This window comes from Notolepis coatsorum, assembly GCF_963971535.1.
Source record: "Notolepis coatsorum genome assembly, chromosome: 4".
Taxonomy (NCBI): domain Eukaryota; kingdom Metazoa; phylum Chordata; class Actinopteri; order Aulopiformes; family Paralepididae; genus Notolepis; species Notolepis coatsorum.
The window spans coordinates 147542646-147563590 of NC_140168.1; the positions used below are offsets into that span (position 1 = coordinate 147542646).

The following is a 20945-nucleotide window of genomic DNA, read 5'->3' on the forward strand; positions in this document are numbered from 1 at the left end:
ACATCCGTTTTTTCGATCTGCCGATCGGCCACCAGATGGCGGTCTTGAACCGCTAGAGGATTGAGAGGAGATCACACTTGTGTCTCAGGGCCCCGGAAAGGAAATATGATTCCGATCACAGATTTTTGAAATATTGATATCAAAGACGAGTTACGGCGTCTTCGGCAACTTGAGCATGGCGGGGAAGGACTCCTAAAAGCGTCTTCCGGCAGTTAAAGTGTTAACACAACAATGTATGAATGAAAAAATATAACGTTCCCACATCCGGAACGATAGATAATCGATGTTGAATGGGCCATAGTAATGTCAATGTAGCAATACAATTTAAAAAGTTATAGCCCTGCAAAGAAGGTGAACATCTCCATAGGGTTATAGTGCTGGCAGACTGGCTATATTGACGGATATAACCCATGGCGGACAATGTGTTAATTGGAATGTTCAAATGCCACACCCTCATCCTTCTGCTCATGTCTGGTTATTCTTTTATACTTTTTATTGTTTCATCATAAACAACGCACCTCCAGTCACTTACATCCACAATATTTCCTGTGTAGGCTGCTTGAAACAATCTTTTCTGTAACGTAACATTTCAGTCCTAAATTGAGGCATAAAATGCAACTTTATTGGTTGGTACCTTTCTATCCAGAAAGGTCACTAATAGAAAACGTCTACCTCTCCAAAAAGCACATGTCTCCATGTCCATTAGTCATTTTATTTTCCTTTCTCTTCTTCGTTGGTGTGGGGGTCGGCTTCCTGCCCAGGTCCTGCGGGAGTCTAAAGCACTGATGCGCAGCAGAAACCGCGCCGCCCTGGAGCAAGCCAACGAGCGCGAGTGTGAAGCCCTGAAGAGGGTGTGGGGCTCATCCCAGGGCACGGACTCCATCCTTGGATACCTGCAGAAGAAAATAGATGAGTTCTAGTTCATCTGATTGACTGGAACCTTCTTTTGTTTTTTACTCCCTGGATTCCAGTCTACAGACCACTTCCAAGCTTGTGTGCGACCGTCAAGATTGACATCACAGTGAATAGGATTCATGATTGTAGAACCTCCTAAAAACTCTTTGCTTCCTGGCAACTTGAACTGTCTTCTAGCCTTCCAAGAGACAATGCTCACCTCTTTACTTATTTGTATTTTTAGTATTAAATATTGGGCCTGTTTAATGGAAAAGCAAGTTCAAATAAAAGGTGAACAAGGAGAATATGGGTCAACTCTGGTTCCTGTTGGCTTGTGTTTCATTAATTCTGGTTCCTGTTGGCTTGTGTTTCATTACTATAAGTTACCCCAGTGGAAGAAGCACTATGGCTTGTTGACTTAGGACCGTCCCCCAGGACACACTCCCATCAGGACTGTCTCCTCAAGACTCTCCCCTCAGGACTGTCTCCTCAGGACTGTCTCCTCAGTCAATTGATCAGATGTTGTCTTACTTTTTCTGCCCAACTAAGCGAGAGCCGCTCCTTCTGCGTGGGAAGATGAATGGTTTGTTAAACTAGCTTGGTCTGTGGTTCATACAGGCTCATTGCCTCGAACAAGGTCTTCTACTGTCGACTACTCTCTCTGCTAAGGCTATTCTAGTGGTGGAGGCGTAATGAAAATGCAACATCCGGTCATTCAGTGTTAGTTAGCAGAATATACTTGTCCTGTAAAACATCACTTTCCCCAAATGCAGTTTTAAAAAAGGATTAAAATGATTGTTAAACGGGAAAGGAAAATGCCATACATTTGCCATATGCGGTAAAATATTTTGTTTGCATTTCTTGTCAATGACACCACATTGTGGGGAAATACAATTTTACAGATTTATTGATTTAAGACTATTCCATTCACAACACTAGGACCACTAGTCAACTAAGAATTCCTTCGAGTGAATTGAGTCGAATGATTTGACTGACATGTGAATTTTAAAGCCACCAGGTTTTCTACTCTAGATTATTTTGTGAAATGTATAGGTGAAAATAATAACCATGAGTCAAATCGTGGCTCAGAATTAGCTCTTTCACCAATCATATATCATAGATTACCCTCTTTGCTCTATCACTTGCAGTCTGAACTACAGAACCATTTTTATTGTCCCTCATCTCTTTTGGATCATTGTCCTCCGTCGTCGTTTGTTCCGTCGTCTCTGAAGCGCTCTAACTTGTTTTGAAGAGCGCTGTGTTCGCCTGATGTTTCTAAGCAACAAGGATGCTGCCAGCTTGTCCCTTTTGTATTTTTGCAGATGACATGGTGTGATGACACCTAGAAGGGACACAATAGCCTTGGAAGGTCTGCCGAACAACGGGCCCTTCCCTTTCTTTATATTTGTGTTGCAAGGAGAAGGAGCTAGTTTTGTGCCTATAATGCATTATTTATTTGGTTTGGGAATATCCACATGAACAGAGAAGTCCATGAAATTCAGCAAATAAAACAAAAGCGTGAATACAAATAGTTTATTATTATTACTAAAGTCATACCGTCTTGTTAGCACTATCCCTTCATAGTCGATTAGTCATTTAATTGAATTGCTAGGGTCTTAGTCTGTAGACATGTTTAGTTAACTATCCTTTTCATGATTTTTACGGTCACTTACCGTAATTCCTCTAATAGTAACCGGGTCTCAAATACAAGCCGGGTCTCTATTAATGGCCGGGTGCGCTCTTGAGCTAAGCAATTATAAGCCGGCCTCCTAATACAAGCCGGGTTACTAATATACTGAGCTGCATACTGAGCTAGTTACTTGATTTCACTTTGAAAACATTGAAATGACCAGTGACCACCTGTAATTGCACTGTTTACTATTTCATACAGTACTTGGTTTCAATAAATGAACCCAGTACATTTTACTGGGTTCAAACTGACACAAAATGTTGATTTATTCATTATGATCCGTTTGAAAATTTGAAATATAGGCCTCCCTCTTATACAGGCCTCCTCCTAATACAAGCCTGGTACCCGCTACAGTTGAAACAAATACAAGCCAGGGTTACTATTAGAGGAATTACGGTAATTAAAGATGCATTATTTATTTGGTTTGGTAGTATCCACACGAACAGAGATGACTATCTTTGCCATGAAGTACAGCAACCAGAAATAAATGCCAAAAGCATGAATACAAGTAGTTTAATATTATTTATTACCATTACTAAAGTCATGCTATCTCTTAGCACTATGCCTTCATAGTCAATTATTCATTGATTGAATTGCTAGGGTCTTTAGTCAATCGACATGTAAATATGGCCACTTCTCTGACAAACAAGTTTAACAATTATGTATTGGTCTTTGATTAACACTAGAGGTCATTTAGTATTTTCTTAATTTGCAGGACAATGTCGGAAAGGCAGACATTGTTATAGGCGATAACAAACTTGGATTAGTTGATGGAAACCTAATAACTAGCTGACTAAGATTACTTTGTTTCTAATGAAAGTTGTTCAGTATCATGTAAATTACAATCACACCCAAACTATGCTGGTACAAAATGGCAGAGATGCAGGCATTTATATTTTTACAGGAATCGCCTATCGAGTCCCAATTTTTCCAATTCACGAGTCATAACATCGATTTGGCTTGCACCTGTGTATAAGCGCTTTGCAGCTATATTTCAAAATCTATTTTCAGGTTTATATCATAATTCAATCCAAATAAATATTCTGTATTGTTTGTATAATATGGTATTTTGATATTATTTGTAGCTGAACTGACATACTGTAAAAGAAAAAAAGTTTATAATGGAGAATATACTGTCAAAACAAATAAACATTCTGTTGAACGCAGAAATTATAGCAGACTCTTGAATGATCTCTGAAACTTGGTTGAAACAGCAAGCACGGTTAGACTCCACCACAACACTCACACATGCGTGTTTCAACAGTGGGGAGTCATCACAAGGAAATCCAAGACCAATTCAGTCACATTTGAACCCTTTCACAACCACACTACAGAAGGTTAACCTTAACTACCACACTTACTTACGCCTGCTACCCCTTCTGGGGCATAGGCCGTCAACAAGTGATCTCCAAGCATCTCTGTCTTGAGCGGTTCTCTCCAGTTGGTTCCAGGTCATCTTCATGGTCTTGGTGTCTGCCTCCAGGTCTCTGCGCCAGGTGTTTCTCGGGCGGCCCCTTTTCCGCTTGCCCTGCGGGTTCCATGTTAGGGCTTTTCTGGTGATGGTACTTGCGGGCTTTCGCAGGGTGCGGCCTATCCAGCGCCATCTGCGTTTCTTAATTTCTTCTTCAGCGGGCAGCTGGTTTGTTCTCTGCCAGAGTTCGCAGTTGCTGATGGTGTCTGGCCATCGGATGTGGATGATCTTCCGCAGGCAGCTGTTAATGAAGACCTGCACTTTCCTGATGGTTGCAGCTGTAGTTCTCCACGTCTCTGCTCCGTATAGTAGGACTGCCTTGACGTTCGTGTTAAAGAATCTGACTTTGGTGTTGGAAGTCAGTTCTTTTGAGCTCCAGATGTTCCGTAATTGCACGAATGCTGTACGTGCTTTCCTTATTCGTGCTCTAATGTCAGCATCTGTGCCGCCCTGCTTGTCAATAACACTGCCAAGGTAGGTAAAGGCTTCAACTTCTTCCAAAGCCTCGCCATCCAGCATGATTGCGTTGGTGTTGTTTGCTGCATTGGTCTTGAGGATCTTAGTCTTGCCTTTGTGGATGTTGAGTCCCACTTGCGCGGAAGTGGATGCCACGTTGTTGGTCTTCTCCTGCGACAGTAGTGCCAAATCGTCAGCATAGTCCAAGTCGTCCAGTTGCGTCCAAGGTGTCCACTGAATCCCGTACCTTCTCTGTGCTGTGGAGGTCTTCATTATCCAGTCAATGGCCAGCAGGAAGAGGAAGGGCGAGAGCAGACAACCTTGTCTGACCCCGGTCCTCATTTGGAATGCCTCTGTGAGCTGCCCTCCGTGGACCACCTTGCATGTCAGTCCCTCATAGGAGTTCCTGATGATGGAAACAATCTTGGTCGGCACCCCGTAATGTCGGAGAAGCTTCCAGAGGGTCTCTCTGTCTAGGCTGTCAAAGGCTTTCTCATAGTCCACAAAGTTTATGTACAGGGGCGAGTTCCACTCTATCGACTGCTCCACGATGATGCGCAGCACTGCAATTTGGTCTGTGCAGGATCGGTCCTTGCGGAAACCAGCTTGCTCATCGCGGAGTTGTGCATCGATGAGGTCCTTCATCCTGTTCAAGATGACTGTTGAAAACTTTCCCTGGCACTGATAGCAGTGTGATCCCTCTGTAATTTGCGCAATTGCTAAGGTCTCCTTTCTTTGGGATCTTGATGATAGCCCTCTTTCCAATCTCCTGGCACGTCTTCTTCCTCCCATATCTTCATGAAGAGTGGGTGGAGCATCTTCACTGTGGTTTCTATATCTGACTTCAGTGCCTCCGCAGGGATGTTGTCTGGTCCTGCAGCCTTTCCGTTCCTCAGCTGCTTGATAGCCTTCCTAATTTCTTCCCTGGTTGGTGCGTTGCAGGCTATGGGTAGGTCTGTGTCAGCCTGTGCGATGTCTGGTGGGTTCTGTGGTGCTGGCAGGTTTAGAAGTTCTTCAAAATATTCCATCCATCTGTTCTTCTGTTGCTCCTCTCCCATTGTTATTGGTCTTCCCTCTTTGTCCTTCACAGGTCGTTCTGGTTTGCTGTACTTTCCTGCCAGCTTCTTGGTGATGTTGTACAGTTCTCTCATATTCCCCTCTTGCTGCTTGCTCTGCCTCTGTTGCCAGGTCATCCATATTAGTGCACTGCAACCTTGCCCAGGCCCGACAGGGCCCGGCGGGTTCGGGCTGGGTAGGGCTTTTTTTTTAATAAATAATTCGGGCTCGGCCGGGCCCGGGCACCGCCGTTTTTTATTTTTTTTAATTTTTTTATTGCGTTTTTTTTTTCTTTCATATAACTAGGGTTATATGATAACCTTCGTTTTAAGATTTGCTTTCTCTTTTGTGCCAGAGAAACATTTGGATGTAATTACTGCAGCGCGCAGAGAGAACTCAGGGGACAAGTTCAACTCGATTGGTTGTGTTGGAATATAGCCAGTTGGCGAACGTTTTAATTTGTTCTTGGGATGTATGTAGCCGGTTTTGTTAACGGTGTTCAACGCGTTGCTGACGTCTGGTGAGTGATGTTTACTATTTGCTGGGTCGCGACTGCTACTTGTTTTGTTGTGATTTTCATTACGTTGCTCTGCTCGAAATCTGATTTCTGTTTTCTGTTTGTTTGTTTGACTGAGTAGGCTATTGTGTGTCGTGTGTGTGTGTGTGCGTGTGTCGAAGATTCTAGCCTTCAATACGTTTTACGAGGCTGATGTGTGACAGTGTGAGTCAGTCTATATAAGCGAGCACTGGGAGAGACGGCATTGCGAAACAGGCTATGTAAATGCTTCTTAGTTTTGTTTATTTATTACGTTCATATAAAACCGTGTTTCTAATATTTAAAACAAATACAAATTTTTTTATTTTAATAATAATAATAATAATTTTTTTCAGGTTTTCACGCGGGCTAGGGCTTAACATATTATTTACAGTCGGGCTTATTTTCGGGCAGGGCCTGAAGTTCAAGGGCTCGGGCAGGGCTCTGGCTTTATTTCAAGGCCCTTGCAGACCACTAATCCATATACCTTCGCTTGTCTGCTCTGATGCTCTTCTTTACTAGCTTTTTTTTTTACTTCTGCATACCTTTCTTGTGCCTTGGCCTTCTCTGCTCTTGTCCGGCTGTTGTTCACTGCCACCTTCTTCTCCCTCCTCTCTTGGATCTTTCGCAGACTGTCCCCCGAGATCCACTCCTTGTGCTGGTGCTTCTTGGGGCCAAGAACTTCCTGGCAGGTAGACGTTACTGCCTCTTTTATCTCCTTCCAACTGTTCTCCAGGGTGCACTCGTCCTCTTCCAATAGCTCCTGTAAAACTTGGAACTTGTTGCTGAGTGTTACTCTGAACTCTTCCAGCTTACTGGCGTCTCTCAAGGAAGCTGTGTTGTACCTGTGTCGTGTTGTATGTGCCGACATCCAGTTCTTTCTCAGCTTCAGCTTCAGGCTGGCTACGACAAGGTTGTGGTCTGAAGCCACATCTGCTCCTCTCTTTACTCTTATATCCTGCATGGACCTCCTGAATTTCTTGCTGATACAGAATTGGTCAATCTGGTTCTCGGTTATGTGGTCTGGCGATACCCAAGTGGCCTTGTGGATGTTCTTATGGGGAAAAACACTGCCGCCAATGACCAAGTTGTTCATAGCGCACAGGTCCGCCAGCCTCTCCCCATTTTCATTCATGGCCCCCAATCCGTGTCTTCCCATTATATCTTCGTACCCCCTGTTGTCACTTCCGATCTTGGCATTAAGGTCTCCCATCAGGATTGTGATGTCTCTCTCTGGGTGCTTTTCTATAATGGACTGCAGTCTGTTGTAGAACTGGTCTTTGTCTGCTTCCTCGCTGTCATTGGTAGGAGCGTAGCACTGTATGATGTTCATATTGATCCTCTTCTTCTTGGTTCGGAAGGATGCAGTGATGATCCTTGGACCATGGGCTTCCCATCCTATGAGCGCTGTCTGTGCCGTTTTAGATAGACTACCACACTACAGACGGTTAACTGTCTGGTGTGGTTGTGAAAGGGTTAACCCTTTGTCATGTGGCAATGTGGTATAATCTCAGTCTCAAACTGCTATGAGTTATGAAATATTTTTTCCCAAGGTCGACCGCCACTGGGAGATAACTGAGAAATGTAAGAGTCCAGTGCATTACACCTTAAATAGGTTCACTTTGTTAGATATACATAAGTGCTCTGCTTTTCCCCCAAATAGTTTATTAAGATACATTTCTTCTAGAAGTAATTATAATTGGCAAAGCTAAAGATAAGACACTAATTAGATTTCTATAAAGTAAGCAAAACTAATAATAGTGGGACCAAAAAGGGTCAGGCAAACTTAGTCATACTGGTTGGTCTATTTTGCTAAAAGGGACGGGTTAAGACAAGCCTGAGTGCTTAATTTAGCATACAGTCTTAAGTTAAATAGGTTTTCTCCTCTCCCCCACCATTGGGAGCAGTAAAACAATAAAAAACTGAGCCACTAGATGGCTAAAGTTAGCATTTCAATAGAGTGGTTTGTTTACCGAGCTGAGCAGAACAATAGGGGGTAAGATATGCTACTCAACAGTCTGCTGTAAAATATAGAACTGTTGAGAAGAACCCCCCTCCGCCATTTGGGGGCTCTACTTCAAAGAAGCCATCTGGTCTCACATGGTAGGAGACAGGAAGGCTCTTAAATAGCCCTGTTTACATTTAAACACAAGAACAATTTGTCTAAAGTTGTGAAAAACAGCAACCAAAACTAATAGTAATTCAGTATGGAAAATAGCCTCAATAGTTATAAGATAGTGTATTGATTAATCTAATACTAAGCCGGACACTTATTAACCATTAAGTTTAATTAAGAAAGTAATGTAGTTTAAAATAGAAGATTAATGTGGAAAAACATGTGTAACTTACTTAGAAGACTAAACTAACTTCAAAGACAATATTATAGAATATATATAATGCAACAGTTTGTCTTAAAACCAACAATAGGTTGAAATTAGGTATTTAGAAAGCCACAGAATTCGGGAAAAGACTAACTGTCTAAGCCAAGTAATGAATTTCTAATTCCTAAGATAGTAAAATCAAATACTGTATATTTAAACGCTAAACGAGTGACCTGCCTCTTTTAAGATTCAAAATGGCAGACGACCCCTATCTAAAATGGCCGCTGTGAGCTTTAGCCAATCAGGACTTAGAGATCCGCCCCCTGACGAACCAGTTCGACGTTCGCTCAGGGGCGGGATTTAGCCGTTAAAAGGGTCTGCACGGAGCAGACGGAAGGGAAGCTCCTGAAATCTTTTATGCACAGCCGAACGGAGGAGGACCTGCTTGAGACGCTGAGAACGAGAACAGAATTCCTTTGTCTCCCCGGACAACGAGACTCAACAACCGAATCTACATTGAAGATTGTTACTCTTAACTACTTTTATTAGACTGATATTAGGGACTTGCGGCATAGTGCTCGTTCTACTAATATCATTGCGCTTCATTGATTGAACCAGAAATTTTTTGTATACTTGTGGATTTGAATAAACCCACCACATGAGAAATAACCAACCTCTCATTGATTTCTTTCCTCCGTCGTGCTACACCGTTTTTGGTAAACAGACTTAGAGCCATAAGAACACAACGCAGAAGAGTAGATTATATGATCAGAAGGCTCTGGTCGATCTTACATTAGCAGTAAAAGGGGTTAACCTGTATTGTCATAGTGAAAGGGTTAAGCACCAAACACATTTTTAAGTTTTCTGCGCTGTTGATAAGAGGATGACAGCTTTCTAACGATACCTTTATTATTTGTCTGCTAATACTGTGTTGCCACTGTTTTTGAGAAAATAACCTTTACAGTTTCACAGGTTAATTCACTGGAATAAAGTGTACCAACTATATAATTTTTTTTTATTTATCAATAAGATATTCTGGCTATGAACAGCCAGATAGTAAAATGTGCTATATATATATATTTTTTTTAAACACCAATAATCTACATTTTGATGAAAAACGTCACTTATGAGACATTGTGAATATAGATTGAAACTAGGGCTGACCTTCGATTTTTTTTTGTGGCAATCGAAGCTTCGGGGCCGAGCTTCGATTTTAATTCGAAGCTTTGAATACATTTTTTATTTTTTTTTCTTATGTTGTGGGACTTGTACAGCACTTTGGTAGACTGTTGTTTTTAAATGTGCTCTATAAATAAAGTGGATTGGATTAATGAATTAAGTAGCCCCTTTCGTGACTGATCGGCTGTGTGATTTAATTCAAGGTGGATCGCTGTTGTCGTTTGAACTTCAGATTTCATGGGAACTACCAATCCCCCAAATCAAGAATGTTTAAGATGAATGAAGTAAGATTTTGATTATTTGAAATATGGCCTGTGTAGACTAAACTATGCACATAATTATGTCAGTCTACAAGGTCCGGATTCTACATGGTCCGGCAATGTAGACCTTGTAGACTCCACTACAGACCAATTATCAGTGAATGTTCATGCATTTTTAAGAAGGGCTACTTCCACAAAAAAACAAAACTCACAAACATCTCAGTAGCACCTTATCTAAATGTTCTATTTCATATATGGAGATTCATATTTATTTATGTATTGCATGCATTTCTACATTTTATTTCCTATTTTGTTTATTCATCCCAGTATCTTTCTTTCTTATGTGTGGAATTCTACAAGGCATTTACATTCACATTTACATTTAGTCATTTAGCTGACGCTTTTATCCAAAGCGACTTATAAGTTCTGTACGACAGGTCATCAGGAAGGACACAACTCTATCAGCTGAGTAACAATATTCATCAAAGTGTTGCGTGTTACAGTGTAGGTTAGTTTATTAGGACAAGTGCATGACAGTAAGGTTAGTTAGGGTTAGATTTTTTTAATTTTATTTCAGATAATGGTTGAAGAAGTGAGTCTTTAGTCGACGGCGAAAGATTGGACGGGATTCGGCTGTCCTAACTGGGGTGGGTAGTTCATTCCACCATTGTGGGGCAAGGACTGAGAATAGGCGTGTAGGTGGTGTATATGTGTTTGAGGATGATATCCTTCAAACAGGCAATAGTGATGATATAATTTGGGCAGTGCTGAGCTGGGTTACTTTCCTCCAGTGTATTTGTCCCCCGGCCCCACCCAATGGCCCCATGCACACACACACACCGAAGTTCAAAATAAAAAATGTACTTCGATTTTTTTTTTAAATGTTCGAAGCTTGTGCCATCGAACGAAGCTTCGAAGTATTTAAGACAGCCCTAATTGAAACATGTCACAAATGGTACTTTGACTAGAGCGGGGCACAACTTAGCCTATCAATATTCTTTTTAATTCCCATATCATTCTATGAATAACGTTTTTTATTTTATAACATTGTATACTAGAGATGGCTTAGTTGTAATGCCAAGCCTAGCTAACACTTGCTGCGAGTTGGTCATTTGTTTCAAACTGCTGTTATAGGCAAGATGATGATTAGAATAATATAAAGTTGGATTCTGTGACTTATACACACAGCTCATGAATTGAAAAACGTGTTAAAATATATATATTATATATATATATGACTTTCATGCCTTAAACACTCTCGGGTATAGATCTCCACAAACATCTGTCCCATCTCTTTGAAGATTTGTAGGAGACCATGTCAAGGCAATGTGTAGGGTTGGGTACTTCACATTTGAACCGATACTGGTTAGTGCTGCTGTGACAAACTGTCAAAAAGGGCTTTAGTTTTTGAGATACCCCTACTGGAGGTAGAACAAAACACAAGCATGTTTTTCCTCATCTCTAAGGTCTCTCATATATGAAATGGATTCTTGTAAAAAAATATTTTACTGCAAAAATGGTTAAATTGATAGATATTTTTATACACCCCAAAGGAAAAAACAACTAAAATATAGCCTGGCCGTATGGGAGTTGAGACATATAAACTCATGTAGATTAATAATACAAGCTCCAAGAGCTTTCAAACTTGACATGCTAGCAGTCAGACAGTTGCTTAACCTAATAGAAAAACCTGGATGTGAATATCCTTATGCATGTAGGAAATATATACCTATGTACACACTTAAAATAAGCGGAAATGTAAAAAATGAATATCTATTATCTAATATCTGTTCTCATTTACTTTGTAGTAGCTCTGCCATGGATTGTCATAGAAACACAGATGATGGCTTTTTCGGAAAGGTGTGGTTGTGCTGAATCCAGCAACAGGGACGTGCACAGGACTTTAGAAAGGCAGGTGCCGAAAAAGTAGAAAAGGGCATCTTTTATAAAATGCAATGCGAGCGCGCAGAGCGCGCAAGCCCGATTTTTTTGGTTAATACAAGTCTATGGTACATTCAGTTTCACCGATGTCACCAAAACTACATAGTGTCCCTTTAATAACACAATATGCGCTCCAGACCAACAGCTGCGGGCGCGCTGTGTTGAGAGAGCAAGAGAGAGAGAGGGAGCGAGAGAGAGAGAGAGAGAGGGAGCGAGAGAGAGAGCGAGAGAGAGAGAGCGAGAGAGAGCGAGAGAGACAGAGAGAGCGAGAGCGAGAGAGAGAGAGAGCGAGAGAGACAGAGAGAGCGAGAGAGACCGCATTAACTCACTTGTTAGTTGAAACGTGGTCCAGGTCAGCAGGGCTTGATGAAGTATTATGTCCACTGTCCCACAGGCCACAGTCACAGACTGTTGTCTTGATGTTTATCCACTGTCCAGACTGCATCCAGCCAAATCGCTTATTGTTAGCACTGTAGCTTTGTTGTTGTCAGCACACATTATCTCTTGAGATAAAGCTGGGAACGAGGTTACAGCACACGGGACATTCAGGAAGTCAAAAACTAATAGTGCTTGCCGATTGGTGCTAAGAACAGCAGGGCGGGTACAAGCGGTGTGACGTAATTGGCAGACTCGACTGTCAATCAAAATTATTCTGTTTTCCGTCAGAACGAATCCAGGCTGGAAGGACCTATTATTTACGAGAGGGGTGGCATTTCTCTCTCTTTCTTTACCTAATATTTAGATGCTATCGTGACATCTTTCATTTGGAAGGGCAGGGCAGTATATCTATATGTGTAACAGTAAAAAAAAAAAAAAAAAAGAGGGTGGCATAAAAAGGGCACTTTCTAATGAAAAATGAAAAAGGCAGGTGCCTGGGCACCCCTTCACCCCTATGTGTGCACGTGCCTGTCCAGCAATACCACATGTGTAAATATAGCATGCATGGTCAGGGAGTTACATCAGTAAATGTATGAGGTGTCTTACTGGTATAGCCTCGGGGCCCAACATTTTCCTTAGTCATCGCGACCCAAATTTTTTAACCACTATGATTTATTTAAAAAAAAAAAATTGCAGTAATACACAGTCTTTCATGCACTGCTAAAAACATGAAATAAACACAAAAAAGTGCAACAAAAGTACAACTAGGGCTAAAAACCCAATGAAATAAAATAATAATAAATAATTATGCTTCCTAGCAGACTTCTTAGCTTAACATAACATACCTACAGTAAGTTTGGGGGGACTAATGGGATAACTGGGGTTGCAACAAAAGTGCAACTAGGGCTAAAAACACAATGAAATAAAATAATAAATAATATATCCTTAGTAGACTTCTTAGCTTAACATCCCAGGGAACTAATGGGATAACTGTAGTGATGCACCGATGTGAAAATTGTGGCCGATACCCGATATTAATATTGCTGTTCTGGCTGATACCGATATTTACCGATGTCGATATCTCTGTATAGAAAACACCTTTTTATGATAATCAAATAAAGAGCCATTTTCCAAAACGCATAATTTTTTTTACTTTTGTAACTTATTTTCAGAAATGACAGATAGTTTGAAACTATTTGAGGCCAAAACATGTAAAAAAAAAGAAAATTGTATTTTTTTTGTATTTAATATCGGCCGATATCTGACCAATACCGATGTGTAAAAAAACGGCCATATCAGCCGATATTATATCGGCGGCCGATATATCGTGCATCACTAGATAACTGGGGATGTTGTTTGCTCCTGACAAAAGTCTGGGGTGATGGTAGACAAAGCAACTCTGAGGTCATGCTCAATGTCCAATCTGTTCCTCTGCTTTGTCTTCAGCTGGACCAGAGCTGAGAAGCCACTTTCACAAAGATAGGTAGTGCAAAAAAATAAAAATTTTACACACATCCGCAACCCACTCAAAATGACATCACCCACCTGTACTGTAAAGATGGAAACTGCAATGATGCCAGCAAATGCCAATATCTTTCAGTGGGCTTGACTTGCACTGAGTTTTGCTCTTGCTCTTTCCCTGACTGCCAAAATATGATAAATTTTGTCACTGATGATAATGTGGATGAGTGACTGATGTGTTTCTAGAATCAAGAGGTTTATTTGTCGCATACATACCAGGGCATACAGTGAAATGTGGGTGGTCATGCCCGCATCGATTGTGCAATACAATAATAAAATAGACATAGAAAAAGAAACGGGTAAGACATAAGATGTGCATGATAAAAATAGACATGCTAAATTCCTGAGAAGGCACTGGTTCCCATGTACACTACTATACAATATACAATTTTAACTCTGTCATTATGTTTTACTTACTATATCTAAACTATACTATACAAGAACCACATCTGTTATTTCCTTTTGTGTTGTGTGTGTGTGTGTGTGTGTGCTCATGTGTACTTGTGAGTGGGTGTTCTGATGGCCTGGGGGAAGAAGTATATCTTTAATCTACATCTATTTTAATTTAAATTTTAAAATAATAGCCCTGTGATTTATAGTGGATTTCTACTGTAAATGTTTGTATGTCATGTCAAAAATAAAAATAAAAAAACATTTGTTCAAAGAAAATAAACTGTCTCAGGTGATAGAGGCGCTGTTTCGCCTTTTTCAGCACAGAATCTGTGTTGACCATGTCAGGTCCTCTGTGATGTGGACTCCAGGTACTTGAAACTGCTCACCCTGTCCACGATAGCCCCATTTATCCGCAGTGGCGTGTGTGTCACCTGCTGTATTCTCCTAAAATCCACGATCAGCTCTTTGGTTTTACCAATGTTCAGGAGTAGGCTGTTATCCCGTCACCAGCGTGCCAGTTTCATCAACCTCCTCCCGATAGGCCTTCTCGTCATTGTTAGAGATCAGCCCCACCACCATGTGTCATCCGCAAACTTCACTATGGAGTTGGAGCTGAACCTGGCCACACAATCGTGTGTACAGTGAATACAGCAGGGGGCTCAGAACGCAGTAGATTGAAATAAAGGTGTTCTATTTCAATTTCAACCTGATTCAATTGGATCTGTTTCCATATGAAGTATCATAAAATGCATCATATGAAATATATAAATTATTAAATGTATCATAAATATATTAACATTATAGACCAGAACATTACCTCAAGTGACTTTACTTTGCAGTGACATTGAATTTGTCAACATGCTTCTCACCACTGATAATGGGCTTTGGACTGAAGACTTCATTATGTCAATGTTTCATTTAGGACACCATACATTTACTGATGTAACTCCCTGACCATGCATGCTATATTTACAGGATTCAGCACAACCACACCTTTCCGAAAAAGCCCTCAACTGTGTTTCTATGACAATCCATGGCAGAGCTACTACAAAGTAAATGAGAACATTCTGCATAGATATTCAATTTGTACATAGGTATACATTTCCTACATGCATAAAGATATTCACATCCAGGTTTTTCTATTAGGTTAAGTAACTGTCTGACTCTTAGCATGTCAAGTTTAAAAGCTCTTGGAGCTTGTATTATTAAATCGACATGAGTTTATATGTCTCAAATCCCATACGGCCAGGCTATATTTGTTGTTTTTTTCCTTTGGGGGTGTATAACAATATCTATCAATTTAACCATTTTTGCAGTAACAAAAACATTGTTCTACCTCCGGTAGGGGTATCTCAACATTTTGGGGGCATTCTAGGCTCTGGAATTCGGTACTTAACTTGTGTTATTCATTGTTGTAACACACCACACAAAATAAAATCACATGTTGGCTATTTTTAAATGTTTAAATATCAACATTATCGGACCATCCTTAACACTTTCCGTGCCAGCCATGCGGTGCCTAGGAACCCTGTTGCGTGCCACTGCTATATTCAATGACAGAGCTCTCATATTTGCGAACGCATAAACTATATCTTAAATTATGGCTGTCTAATATGGTCGTCGCTTATCAATGACTTGTTTACTTACAGACAACATTGTCGAAACGGATTTTTTTTTTATTTTATTTTTTTTATAAATCAGTTCATTTCCGTTTGATACAATTTTGAAAAGCGCTCGTTTTTTGAAAGTTTCAGAATTTTTTTTAGATTCTGTGATAAACGCCCTTTACTGGAATACACTGGAAAACACAAAACACGGTAATTTTTCGGCCTATTTATTAATCGTTTTCAAATAAACGCTAGATTATCGATAGTATATGTGTACTTATGCACGCTATAGAAGTGGGCTGAAAAATCGATCTGTATCTTATTTCCTGATCGCACACACACACATAATGGCACACGCTGATATATAGGTGAAAATAGCTGATTATCCCAAGACTGGTCAAATAGATTCCTTACCTCAGATCAGATGTTCTCCAAAAAGATTATTCCAATTACAATATAATCGATGCAGCAATGTTACTAGTAAAAGGCTAAGATAACTAGCGTTAGCCGTTAGCTTAGCGTTATCGTTATCCCTGCAAAACGCTCAAAAGCGGTGATAAAATGGGGTGAGTTATATTGACAAGGCTTGACAACAGAGGTTCAAATATAACTTCATATTTATTGGTTATTTGTTTCTTTTACATCAGCATACAGTCTCCAGTCTCCGTGTTAACACACTTCCTGTTTACATTTTCGAGCGTGACATCATCGCCTACGGCAAGCGTAAACGCTCAAAAAGCAAACCGTAAACAGAACCCGGAGCGAACAAAGACTAGTGTGTACACAAACTAGAGGGGGGAGTTCGCACTCTGACCCGGAATGAGGACGGTACGGACCGGTACGGACAGAATGAGTGAGTGAGAAAGGCCCCTCAGTCTGGAGGAGGGATATACCAGACTTGGAAATAGATTTTGATTGGCAAGAAGTCTGGGCAAACGTTCGAATTGCGTCACGTAACCCGGACCATCAACAAATTAATCTTAATTATATTCATAGGACATACCTGACTCCTATAAGATTGAACAGAATGGGACTTAAACAAGACTCCAGATGTTCCTTATGTACAAATGGGGATGAGGGTACATTTATGCACATGTATTGGGATTGCCCACCGGTCAAGATATTCTGGAAAGAAGTGTCCCAGCAATTATCAGAATTTTTATTTCTGAACATACCTGTACACCCCTCTGTATTGCTGTTGAATGATGTTTTTCAGTTTGCAGCCCCTATACAGCTAAAGAGACTAGTTTTATCCGGTCTCACAGCTGCTAAAAAGCTGATAGCATCACGATGGTTTCAACCGGAAAAAATGTGCCGGAAGGTATGGGTTCTTACCTATCTCGATGTGATTCATCTAGAAATTTCTACAGCAAGAATTTTAGGTGTCAGTGAAACCAACATTGCAATCTGGTTAGAAGTGGTGGAGAGAATAAAAGCTAGCATATGAATTGTAGTGCCTGGTTAGAAACAAATGAAAATGGATGGATTATCCAAGTGGGGGTCCGGGGGGGTGAGCGAGCAAGAGCATAAGTATGTAGGGTATTAGATAGCAAGTATTAGGTATATATCTCATAAACTACATTTATAATGATTCAAATGGTGATTTCATTGGATGTTTACTGTTAATGCTTGTGTGTCTAATTTGATGTTATGTTTAAATTTTTCTTAAATTATATATAAAAAAACTAATAGTCAAATCATCGCATCGAATGGGATTAGGCAGGTCAATGCGATGATTTGACGATTCGTTTTATATATAAAAGTGTATATATATATATACTAGTGCTGTCAAACGATTAAAATATTTAACTCGATTAATCGCATGATTGTCCATAGTTAACTCGCGATTAATCGCAAATTAATCGCATTTTTTTTTTTAATTTCTTTTTTACCTTAAACAGATCTTTTTCAAGTTCCAAGTTTTAATACTCTTATCAACATGCGAGTCAACAAATGCTTGCTTTGTGCAGCCATTTAACACAAAAGGATGACCCTCATGCATTGCAAATTTGCATCAAATTCAAAACAGAGTGATGCACAAAATAACTTAAAAGAAAATAATAATTTAAAACAATGAATAAAGTGTGCATGAAATAATAGGGGAAAGAAAACGTTAGGAACTTGTTACATTCACACACACAAGGGCTGATTAATCACACACCCCCCTCTCTCCCTCACACACACTCCCAGCTCTTTTTCTCTTTTGCCCCTTCCTCATCTCTCACCCCCCTCTCTCTCTATATCTCACACACACACACACACACACACACACACACTTCAGAAACAAACATAGTATCAATGAGAGCATCAATAATACACCCGAGTGAAGTCTAGTTAAAAAACCTTTTTTTTTTCTTTTCTTTTAGTTAATCTTGAGTTAAAAAAATTAGTGGCATTAATAGAATCGGGAGTTAACGCGATATTAACGAGATATATTTGACAGCCTTAATATATACATATATATATATATATATAGTTATCAGGAATAGTTCTGTTTTCAACATAAGGAATATGTGGGTTGGGTACAGCCCTAATTGTTATAAATTATATGGAATCGCTGCCCAGCCCTAACCAGGTCTCCCCGTTTCGGTTTTCAAAGAGGTGGGGTGAGAGAGTAACTATAAATAATAGTAAAACGACCTCTGAGCTGCAGACTGTCATGGAGGGCAGCCGTCCTGGGAGCCTGTGGCCATGTAGAGCTGGTAGTCATGGTTCTGGAACACCACCAGGCTGTAGAAGTTCTCCCCCCCCTTCAGGAAGCCGTGCTCCGTGGTTCTCCAGGAGACGGGGCTGTCCATGAAGCCGTGCACCGTCAGCGCCAGCCAGGAGCCCAAACTGGGGTCAGCACGGGAGCTCAACCTGGGTTCAGCAAAGTATCTCCTGGGGTGAAAAGAATATTGTTACCACACACACAGGTCCCAGAACATTTAATTTTTTTTATCATTCCATTTGGGCTGTGGGGGTGCTTAACACTTCACGGCCAACCACGTATATACATGTTTGCTCGCCAACCGCTCAGGGTATATATACGCTTTTCGATGGTTTTAGCTTTTTTTATTCGATTTTAATATTCTATTCAATGTCACGGACCTGTATGTTGCCGTTAAAAGGCATACTGGGACCCCGAGGGTGCAGTACCGGCCAGATCCAGCTAGGTGGCAGTATCGAGAGTGCAGTAAACCCTGTTCCAGACCGTGTGTTACATTTAAATCCCACCGGGCGGAGAATGTTAGTACAGGGAAGCCTAGAGGTTCACTCGATCACATTGAAAAATGTCCGGGACACTCGATGCATGTGTTGTGCCGGATTATGTCGTGGACCAGATGGACATCAGATGGACCAGATGGCGATCAAACAATTGGAATATTCTTTTTGGAATAGCCCCGATCAAAGGTAAGGACTATCTGACGTAAATTCCAGCTTGATCCTGCAATGTTTTCAATCCGATCCAGCTGATCCGCGTGTGTAGTGTTCAAAACTAATGCCGTTACTGGCAATCAAAGCATCAGAAACGACCCCCCCCCCCCTTCATGCATTCATGATGAAACATAATACCTATTATATACATTTGATTTGGAAATAGTAGTGTGTCCACTGTCCAGGGATGAAACGCCAATGCTTTTAGTAGAATTCACCTAGCGCCCTATAACTCAGCTTTCCAGGAATTAGCCCAGATCACTCCGAAACTATACTTATATTCACCACGGCAGGGCCGCCTGGGAGAAATGCGAGGCCCTGTGCGAGATTTAAACGCGAGCCCCCCCCCCCCCCCTAAAGGTAAAAAAATAAAAATCATACAGTCAACATATTCTTAAATAATAGCGCTGCCCGAGGCTGGGCATGATACAGTCAACATATAGCAAGAGAGAGAGAGAGAGAGAGCGAGAGAGAGCTCCCGTTCTACAGTCAATATACAGTGTTATCGCTTTGTAACACTGTACAAATTTCTCCACAACACACATGTACAAGTGGCAGTAATGCAGAAAATCCAGCAAGGGAAGAAGCAGTGTATGCTTTGGCTGTACTGTGTAGATAGAAGTACACACTCTAGTGTTGATGTCTTTGTTTACAAGGCTTCAGGTATGGTTGCTCTGCTACAAACACAGTAGAGCAGCTGTGTGCACATCCAACCTGTTTTAGGCCAGGTGCAGGATAAAACTAAATGTGACTGAAGGAAAAATTGCAATGAACTGACCGACACAATTGACAACTATAAGCAATGCAATGCTCAGAGAGAGAGAGAGAGAGAGAGTCTGTGATGATCCAGACAGAGAGTCTGTGGTCCAGAGAGAGAGAGAGATGAGTCTGTGGTCCAGACAGAGAGAGAGAGAGATGAGTCTGTGGTCCAGACAGAGAGAGAGAGAGATAGAGAGAGAGAGAGAGAGATAAGCAAGACAGCTAAGATGAGCCCCTAAAGGATATTCAACTTTTAATGGAAGAACAAAACAGAAGGAAAAGATAACTTCACAAAGGCAACATGAATATACATAGATCCAAAAGGACAAAGATCAACACTTAAATCGAAAGAGAAGAGGATCTATACCAGAGAAAACAAAGTAGCAAGGAGCCAACGGCCGACATCAGCTAAGGAGGCTAACTGCAAATAGAGTAGCCAGGTACTGACACCAGGTACACACCGTTAGCTACGACAGCTAGCCGGCCCGTTTGGCTCAATATAACGTTAGCTACGTTAGCTAGCCGGCCCACTTTGGCTCAATATAACGTTAGCTACGTTAGCTAGCCGGCCCGCTTTGGCTCAATATAACATTAGCTACGACAGCTAGCCGACCCGCTTGGCTCAATATAACGTTAGCTAGCCGGCCCGCTTGGCTCATTATAACGTTAGCTACGTTAGCTAGCCGGCCCGCTTGGCTCAACATAACGTCTACGACAGCTAGCCGGCCCGCTAGCTCAACATAACGTTGGCTACGATAGTTAGCCGGCCCGCTAGCTCAACATAACATTAGCTACGATAGCTAGCCGGCCCGCTAGCTCAACATAAGGTTAGCTACGATAGCTAGCCGGCCTGCTGGTCCAACAGAACGTCAGCTACGATAGCTAGCCGGCCCGCTGGCTCCACATAACGTTAGCCAACATAACGTTAGCCAACTTAGCCACGATAGCTAGCCGGCCCGAGAGAGAGAGAGAGATATCTCCACGGCGGGAATAGAATAGAGTGCATTAAAAACTCACCAAACGTCCAAGAGGATGGAGACAACCGCGTGTTGACGAACGACCGTCCT

The 20945-nt window shown here is 41.2% G+C and overlaps 2 protein-coding genes across 6 annotated transcripts in view; one reads left to right on the forward strand and one right to left on the reverse strand.

The window, feature by feature from the left end:
• The window catches only part of cdyl (chromodomain protein, Y-like), a 38326-nt gene extending 34533 nt beyond the window's left edge, over positions 1 to 3793 (forward strand). For both annotated transcript variants that reach the window (XM_084313115.1, XM_084313116.1), the window contains exon 7: positions 762 to 3793. In XM_084313115.1, the coding sequence (XP_084169241.1) occupies positions 762 to 920 (159 nt within the window). In that variant the 3' untranslated portion in view covers positions 921 to 3793. The remainder of the gene's footprint in view (positions 1 to 761) is intronic.
• Positions 756 to 20945, reverse strand: part of rpp40 (ribonuclease P/MRP 40 subunit) — a 74806-nt gene continuing 54616 nt past the window's right edge. For all 4 annotated transcript variants that reach the window (XM_084313118.1, XM_084313119.1, XM_084313120.1 and 1 more), the window contains 2 exons: positions 18343 to 18582; positions 756 to 893 (listed from right to left, as the gene is read on the reverse strand). In XM_084313118.1, coding sequence (XP_084169244.1) covers positions 18360 to 18582 — 223 coding nt within the window. In that variant the 3' untranslated portion in view covers positions 756 to 893; positions 18343 to 18359. The remainder of the gene's footprint in view (positions 894 to 18342; positions 18583 to 20945) is intronic.